Raw genomic sequence first — 9340 nt, forward strand, 5'->3', positions numbered from 1 at the left:
CGATATATGTATTAAAATATTAATAATTTAAAAATTAAAATTTCTAACCCTGTATAAAAACACATAAGTACCATTCATATTTCGATTACAATGAAAAATTTCTTCGATGGATAAGAGAAAGTGATAGTGTTGGGAGATGGGGGAGTCTTAGCCCCAGTTTGGGGTTGAGGTGCTTTTTAAAAAAGCTACCATGAAAAAAAGCTGGTAAGAATTTTGATGTTTGGTAAACATCCCAAAATAGCTTAATTTCAAAGTTTCACATGAAAAAAAGCCAAAAAGTGGAAGCTGCATTTTGCAGCTTCCAGAAGCCGCTTATTTTTTCCAAAACGCGGAGCTACAGTACCCATTAATGAATTTTTTCAATTTACCAAAACTGCCCCCTCCTTTCTCCTTTCTCCTTCTCCCGATCCTACACTCTGCACTCTCTCTTTCTCTATCACAAAAAACCCTCTTCCCTCCCGCCGCTGCACCTCTTCCTCCTCCTCTTTTTCGTTTCTCTCCGCACAACCGCCGTCGCTGCACCTCTTTCTCCAACGCCACACCACAGCTTTAAGCCTAAGCACTTCTGTGCCCTCTCCTAGAAAGTCCTCGAGCCCTCAATTCCAAAATAAATACAAAGTTTTAGCTCGCTCCAATTACCCGCAGCTCCAGCACCCGCTCCATGCCGTTTTCTTTGAGGCAAAACAAAATAAATACAAAGTTTCAAACTTTAAAAAATAAGAAGGAGGCCAGAGTAATTTGAGGTGGATCGGAAGAAAAAAGGAAGATGGGAGAAGACAGAGGTACAGAGAAAAGAGAGGTTTAGATAGAGAGAAGATGTCGAACAAAGAAAAAAAAGTTGAAAGAAGATGATTCTAGAAAGAAGAAAAAAGGTAAAATATTAGTATTTGATTAAATTTAATAATAAAATTTGATAAATGTATCTAATTAGACTTTTAAGTACATTAACAATATTGTACTAATGAATTCTAACTATTCAGTCTAAAATATTTCAATTGAAGTAGTTTGTCATACTAATTAATATTTAAGATAAAGTTTATAAATATGTTTGTTTTACAAATAAAGTATATTTAGTAATTCACCTTTATTGGTTAAGAAAATTAAATTAATGGCACATCTAGTATTATACCCTTTTTGGTCATTTTACACAGTCACAGCTGTTTTACATAAAAGTTTACCAAACACTATCATACTGCTTTTTTTTCCAAAAGCACTTTCACAAAAAAGTTTACCAAACACTCTGCTGGCTTTTTTTCACAGCCGTTTTTTTTCACAGCACAACAAAAGCAGCTTTTTTTTCAAAGCACAGCAATACCAAACCAGCCCTTAATGGGGTGTAGAGAGGAAGTGAATTAGGCGTGAGAGTGAGGGGAAGAGGAATTAGTTGGGGGGATAATGATGAGTCAGATGGAGGGGATGGGTGATCGAAACCAATGAAAAATTCCAAAGATCCAGCTGGAGGGCATGCAAGACCGAAGCAAAAGGGCAACACAGGATGATCAACACGTAGAGAAAGGATAAAATGCTAAATAAAATAAGAGTTTTAACTAAAAGCCACGGCATTGTTGATTTTAACAAAAAAAATCATATTTTTACATTAAAAAAATTAATTCTAATAATGTTGACGTGACTTAACTGTGACCGTACAAAATAAGAAAGAATGTGAGTGTATAGGAAGTAGAAGGACAGATAAGCCGGCTCCTCCTAAATGAGTAGTGACACACGCGGTGATCTAAAAGATATGCTGATGTAATCAATGACGACATGAAGTTTAGTGCGTAAAACGCCTATAAATTCGCTCTCACTTCACCAAACAGGGGACAAAAAGAGTTCCAAGAGTGCACCAAGATCAAAGAAGATCGAAGAAGAAGAATGGCGGAGGAGCAGAAAGTTCAAATTCCAAGAGTGCAACTCGGAACTCAGGGATTTGAGGTGAAACCATTTCAGATTCTTTACTTCCAGCTTATCATTTCTGCAACTCGGTTATGTTTTTTGCTTCCCTCCAAATAAAAATTAGCATTATTTCACATTGATTTTATGCAAATTGTGAATTCATTTGTTGTGCAGGTTTCCAAGTTGGGATTTGGGTGTATGGGGCTCACTGGAATCTACAACGATCCACTCCCCGAAGAGCTTGGCATATCGATCATCAAGCACGCATTCGATAAGGGAATTACTTTCTTTGATACATCAGATGTTTATGGACCTCATATTAATGAAGTTTTGGTTGGAAAGGTAATGTGCTCTGAAATTAGTCTTTCCATAGTGCCTTGTGCAGCAAGCAAGGGTTTAGTATCTCTTGACTCGAAATTGGTATACATTTAATGTTAGTCATTTATGCTGTCTTCGATCGGTTTAACTTCAGGCATTGAAGCAATTGCCACGAGACAAAGTTCAGTTGGCTACGAAGTTTGGTATCGTAAAAATTGAACCTCATCAGATGCTAGTAAATGGCAGTCCTGAATATGTCCGCTCCTGCTGCGAGGCTAGCCTGAAGCGCCTTGGCGTGGACTACATTGATCTTTACTATCAGCACCGGATCGATACAACAGTCCCCATAGAGGACACTGTAAGTGAGATATTTTCCCCCACTTTTGAACTGCAGTGTGAAGCCTTATTCCATTTTTTTTGTTACTCAGTTACAATTTTTGTGTTGTGCTAGGATAGCACCAAACTAAATGGAACCAACTCAAGCTAGCCCACAGGAAATTTATCAAATGAAAATGCAAGAACAAAATATAAAAGACACAAAGATTTTAACGAGGTTCCTCCACAGTCAGTGTAACTGGAGTACGTCCTCGGAGCAGTAGGAGCTCACCCAATAATCCACTATCAACCAAATGGGAGTTTACAAAGTGTTGGCAATCTCACAACCCAAAAGCCCAATACACCCAATAGCTCTCACACACCAAAGAAACAAATAGAGAAAGAAATATAATGAATAATTTCTTCTCTATACATATAGCTCAAAGCTATTACAACAACAACTACTTTGGTAGATGATTACTAACCGAATGAAGCAGCAGCTTCTCTTCTCTCTCTTTGCAGCTCCCTTGCTCTCTGCAAAAAGGAGCTCTTTCTTCTCTCTTCTTTCTGCCAAAACCGAATGAATGAGCTCTCTTTTTTCTCTCCACCTTTTTCTTCTCTCTGAAATGAGTTCTCTATATTGCTCTTGAACCAACACCCACGGGTGGTTTTTGAGAACAAACACAATAATGAAAGGTGATGTTGCTTTTCCCATTTTCCTCCCCAAAACAAGGAATGTGTTGTCCATTATTTTTTCTTTTGTTTTGTTTAATCACCTAAAGTTTTCTTGGACATTTGTCCACTTGGCCACTAATCCAACAATCTCCACCTTGGCCAAGTTCCGAAAACGCCATGATAAGCCAACCAACACAATTGACACAAAAAATCACTCCCAAACACTAGCAAGAGAACAACTCATGCCGAGCCAATTCTCCAAAACTCCTACTGCTCAACGCCTTCTTTATATAGGCAAAATGTGAGCCAAGTTCAAGCAATGAACAAACTTGGCTACACCAACAACCTTAGTCAACATATCAGCGGGGTTGTCTTTAGTTGGAATCTTCTGGAGAATGATCTCCCCTTCACCAACTACTTCACGAACAAAGTGATAACGCACATCTATGTGCTTGGTCCTCGCATGATGAACCTGATACTTAGCCAAATAAATGGCACTCTGACTATCACAATGTACCTCCACCTGCTTCTGATCAACCCCCAAATCTCTAATCAGTCTATGTATCCAAATGGCCTCCTTTATAGCTTCAGCAACTGCCATATATTCAGCCTCTGTAGTAGACAAGGCAACAGACGACTGCAAAATGGACCTCCAACAAACTGGCCCTTTAGCCATAGTAAATACATAGCCTGTAGTAGACTTCCTTCCATCCAGATCACCTGCATAATCTGAATCAACATAACCAACAGCAAAATGACCAATACCAGAGTCATCCCTCTCAAAGCATAAACCAATATCTCGAGTACCATGGAGATATCTCAATATCCACTTAGCTGTTTGCCAATGCTCTTTACCTGGATTATGCATATATCGACTCACCATGCCAACTGCATGAGCAATATCCGGTCTAGAGCATACCATTGCATACATCAAACTACCAACCAAATTTGCATATGGTATATCTTTCATTTGCAGCTTCTCTTTATCAGTTTTAGGACACTGTAGAGAACTTAATTTAAAATGAGGAGCCAAAGGGGTACTAACCGGTTTGGTTGAATCATGAACTCCAAACTTCCGAATCAACTTCTCAAGGTATTGTCTTTGATTCAAGCATACCAAACCTTTCTCTCTGTCTCTAGTGATCTCCATGCCAAGGATCTTCTTTGCTTCACCAAGATCCTTCATCTCGAACTCATTCTTCATTTGCTTCTTCAATTTCTCAATCTCTTCGACATTCTTTGAGGCAATCAACATATCATCAACATATATCAATAAATAAATGAAAGACCCATCTTGCAACTTCTTGAAGTACACACAATGATCATCTTGACTTCTAGAATAATTTTGGCCTCTCATAAATTTATCAAACCTCAAATACCATTGTCTTGGAGATTGCTTCAAGCCATAAAGTGATTTCTTCAACTTACAAAACAAATTCTCTTTCCCTTTCACTTTATACCCATCCGGTTGACACATATAGATCTCTTCATTCAAATCACCATGTAGGAAAGCCGTCTTCACATCGAGTTGCACAAGCTCAAGATCATATTGTGCAACAAGAGCTAACATAATGCGAATTGAGGAGTGCTTCACAACTGGAGAAAAGATTTCATTGTAGTCAATGCCCTCCTTTTGTGCATACCCTTTAGCAACTAATCTTGCTTTGAATCTGACATTGCTTTTCTCATCAGCATCTTCCTTCTTGGCATACACCCATTTGCAACCAATAGCTTTCTTACCCTTAGGCAATTTAGCTAACTCCCAAGTCTTGTTCTTCAAGAGAGAATTCATCTCATCACCCATGGCATTGCACCACTTCTCCTTTTCCTCACTCTCAATGGCTTCCTCAAAATTGGATGGAATTTCATCAGTGATAATAGGAAGAGCAAAAGCAACATAGTCACTATATCGAGCTGGCTTGGTAATATTTCTCTTTCCTCTGTTCTTGGCAATAGACTCTTGAGGTGAAACTTGCTCTTCAACTTGAATAGAATCTTCAAGTTCAAATTCTTCAACATCCTCATGGTCTCCCACTTCTTCACTTGTAGTGGCTTCGACATCAGCGGAAATAGGATTTGAAGTACTAGAGGCAACTTTCTCAAGCTCCACCTGTTGGACATCTTTCACATTCTTTTCAGAGTCTCTAAACATATTTTCTTCATCAAATGTCACATCTCTGCTGATTACAAGTTTCTTCATCTCCGGGCACCATAACCTGTAACCTTTGATACCACTACTAAAACCAAGAAAGATAGCCTTTTTGGCTCTAGGATCAAGTTTATTTTCAGTTACATGAAAATAAGCAGGTGAACCAAAAATACGAATATAATCATAATCAGTAGAAGGTTTTCCAGTCCATACCTCCATTGGCGTCTTACTCTGAACAGCAGCTGAGGGTAATCGGTTGATGATGTGACATGCATAAGTAACTGCCTCTGCCCAAAACGACTTGCTCAAACCCGACTGAGATAACATGCATCTAACCTTCTCAAGCAAGGTTCGATTCAATCTTTCTGCAACTCCATTTTGTTGTGGAGTTCCCTTGACACTGAAATGTCTTACAATCCCTTCTTCTTTGCAAACTTTAAAGAAAGGGTCGGATGTGTATTCACCACCATTATCCGATCTCAAAATCTTAATCTTTCTCCCAGTCTGGTTCTCAACCATTTTCTTCCAACCCAAGAAAATACTCAACACCTCACTCTTGTGCTTCATAGTGTAGACCCAAGACCTTCTTGAATAATCATCAACAAAGGTCACGAACCCATGTCTACCACTCAAAGAGGACGTCTTTGTAGGACCCCAAACATCCGAATGCACATAATCAAGAATGCCCTTCGTCTGATGTACAGCAGTACCAAACTTCACTCTAGTTTGCTTCCCCAAGACACAATGTTCACAGAAATCAAGCTTACAAGTCGTGGCACCTTTTAGAAGACCTTGTTTCACAAGCCCTTGTAAAGCTTTCTCACCGGCATGGCCTAATCTCATATGCCACAATCTAGTAGTATCAGAATCGGATGTGCCCATATTTTCTGAGACTACAGATGCTTCACCTGTCACAATGCTTCCTTGCAATAAATACAAATGACCACATCGAGGAGCTTTCATCACAACAAGTGCACCATAAGTCACCTTCAATGTCTGCCCATCTGAATGAAACCTGAAGCCCTTGGCTTCCAAAGTTCCCAAAGAAATAAGATTTTTCTTCAAATTCGGTACATACCGAACACCTGTCAACTCTTTAACCATGCCATCATGCAACTTCAAACGAACTGTACCAATCCCTTTTGTTGTGCAAGGATTGTCATCTCCCATGAACACAACACCGCCATCAAACTCTTTCAAGCTTGAAAACCAATCCTTGTGAGGAGTCATATGATGAGTACAACCCGTATCCAACACCCACTTAGTAGCACAATCAAATGATGAGGAAGTGGTTAAAGCGAAATCAGAAAAATCAGTTTCAACCTCAGCAACATTAGCTTCAGAGCTTTCTTTTCCTTTGGTCTTCAACCTAGGACAATCTTTCTTCCAATGACCCTTATTATGACAAAAAGCACATTCATCCCTTTCCAAAGGTTTTCTACCTTTAGAGTTTCCTCTAGGTCGAGACTGTGATTTTTTCCTACTAGAAGACGATCTTCTCTCCGATGATCTACCTCTAACAAATAAAGCTTCCGAGGTACTATCATGATTTTTATCTCTATGCCTCATTTCATAATTCATCAAGGCATTTGACACATCTTCAAATTTCACAGTTTCTTTACCATGCATAATAGTGGTAACAAAATGCTCATAAGAGTCCGGCAAGGAATTCAACAATATTAAGGCCTTATCTTCATCCTTAATATCCTCATCTAAATTTAACAAGTCGGCAATCAACTTATTAAAAACATCAAGGTGTCTAATCATTTTTGTACCTTCTTTGTATTGGAAGCGGTAGAGCTTTTTCTTCAAGTGTAGCCGGTTCTCTGCACTCTTCGTCATATACTTGTCTTCCAATTTTTGCCACAACACACTTGCCAAAGTCTCCCGCATCACAAAATACTTCTGAGTTTTTGCAAGGCACAACCGAATTGAAGAGCAAGCCCACAAATTTAATTTCTCCCATTCCGGCTTCGACATAGCTTCCGACTTCTCTCCCAAAGCGGCAAGTAGATCTTGTTGAGCCAACACATCTTTGACCTCACATTGCCACATCCCAAAGTTGTTTGTGCCATCAAACTTTTCAACTTCGAACTTTGCATTTTGCACCGTAGTTCTTGCAAATCCGGAGCTGCTTCCAAAAGGATTCTCATCTTGCCCGTCTGACATTTTTGGCAATTAAACAGTACCCAAGAGACCAGTGCTCTGATACCAGTTGTTGTGCTAGGATAGCACCAAACTAAATGGAACCAACTCAAGCTAGCCCACAGGAAATTTATCAAATGAAAATGCAAGAACAAAATATAAAAGACACAAAGATTTTAACGAGGTTCCTCCACAGTCAGTGTAACTGGAGTACGTCCTCGGAGCAATAGGAGCTCACCCAATAATCCACTATCAACCAAATGGGAGTTTACAAAGTGTTGGCAATCTCACAACCCAAAAGCCCAATACCCCCAATAGCTCTCACACACCAAAGAAACAAATAGAGAAAGAAATATAATGAATAATTTCTTCTCTATACATATAGCTCAAAGCTATTACAACAACAACTATTTTGGTAGATGATTACTAACCGAATGAAGCAGCAGCTTCTCTTCTCTCTCTTTGCAGCTCCCTTGCTCTCTGCAAAAAGGAGCTCTTTCTTCTCTCTTCTTTCTGCCAAAACCGAATGAATGAGCTCTCTTTTTTCTCTCCACCTTTTTCTTCTCTCTGAAATGAGTTCTCTATATTGCTCTTGAACCAACACCCACGGGTGGTTTTTGAGAACAAACACAATAATGAAAGGTGATGTTGCTTTTCCCATTTTCCTCCCCAAAACAAGGAATGTGTTGTCCATTATTTTTTCTTTTGTTTTGTTTAATCACCTAAAGTTTTCTTGGACATTTGTCCACTTGGCCACTAATCCAACATTTTGTAAGGACAGATGGAGGAGCTAAAGAAGCTGGTGAATGACGGAAAAATTAAGTACGTCGGATTATCGGAAGCTAGCCCGGACACTATAAGAAGGGCTCATGCAGTTCATCCCATAACTGCTATACAAATGGAGTGGTCCCTTTGGACTCGAGATATCGAGGAAGAAATTGTCCCGCTTTGCAGGTACTTTGTGGCTGGTTGATTGTTCCCGCATCATAGTCAATTGATCAATGTGAGAAAATATTGTCGCTTTTGTTGGAACCACAGGGAGCTTGGAATCGGAATAGTGCCATACAGCCCACTTGGTCGCGGATTTTTCGGTGGCAAGGGAGTTGTCGAAAGTCTACCTACAAATAATGTTCTGGTAAGGGAGTTCCCGGGTAGCGATATGCTTAATTATGTGAACAAGAACGGTTATTTGATGGCTATTCATTTTGTTATCAGGTATCAGGTTTCTGTCCTCGATTTACAGGGGACAACTTGGAGAACAACAAGGTCATCTTTGGCAACGTACGAAAGTTGTCCGAGAAGCACGGATGCACCCCTGCACAAGTTGCCCTAGCTTGGATTCTTAGCCAAGGTGATGACGTGGTACCAATCCCTGGTATGTTCGTATTAACTTACTAACTAGACATACCATTTTTAATAAACTTGAAAACGAAGCATACTTACATATCATTGTATTCTTTTAGGAACGACAAAGATAAAAAATCTCGATGATAATATCGGATCGTTGAGAGTGAAACTCACTGAAGAAGATGTGAAGGAGGTTTCTGATGCGATACCGGTCAACGGTGCGGCAGGGGAAAGATATAGTGACGGTTTGAATAGCTGGTCATGGAAGTCTGCAAATACACCAGCAAAAGCATAGCAACATACCAATTTGTACCTAAAGTGCATGGCCAATGCTGCTCATTTCTGTTTACATGCCTAGCTTTTTTATTATTGATATAATAAGAGCTGAGCTTGTTTAAAAGTGTTTTTAACATAGTCGAAAGCACTATTGGGGAAAATAATTTTGTAACCAATTTTTAATAAAAATGCAAGTGAATCGTAGAAAAGCATTTGAAGTAA

At 39.3% G+C, this 9340-nt stretch overlaps 1 protein-coding gene across 1 annotated transcript; it reads left to right on the top strand.

Annotated features, from left to right (window-relative positions):
* Positions 1-1804: 1804 nt before the first annotated feature.
* Positions 1805-9340, top strand: LOC137745381 (putative aldo-keto reductase 1). The gene is made up of 7 exons (XM_068485328.2): positions 1805-1932; positions 2068-2235; positions 2366-2569; positions 8277-8449; positions 8534-8630; positions 8711-8870; positions 8959-9340. The coding sequence occupies exons 1-7, from the start codon at positions 1873-1875 to the stop codon at positions 9135-9137; spliced, it is 1041 nt and encodes a 346-aa protein (XP_068341429.1). The 5' UTR covers positions 1805-1872; the 3' UTR covers positions 9138-9340.

The sequence above is a fragment of the Pyrus communis genome, chromosome 12 (assembly GCF_041283825.1).
Source record: "Pyrus communis isolate YQ-2024b chromosome 12, ASM4128382v1, whole genome shotgun sequence".
Lineage (NCBI taxonomy): Eukaryota > Viridiplantae > Streptophyta > Magnoliopsida > Rosales > Rosaceae > Pyrus > Pyrus communis.

What these genes read in the sequence shown, in the direction of transcription:
- LOC137745381 (XM_068485328.2), top strand. Translation starts at nt 1,873, where the DNA reads ATGGCGGAGGAGCAGAAAGTTCAAATTCCAAGAGTGCAACTCGGAACT. An exon ending in ATGAAGTTTTGGTTGGAAAG is followed by an intron (nt 2,236 to 2,365) that starts GTAATGTGCTCT and finishes GTTTAACTTCAG; the next exon opens with GCATTGAAGCAATTGCCACG. An exon ending in TGACGTGGTACCAATCCCTG is followed by an intron (nt 8,871 to 8,958) that starts GTATGTTCGTAT and finishes GTATTCTTTTAG; the next exon opens with GAACGACAAAGATAAAAAAT.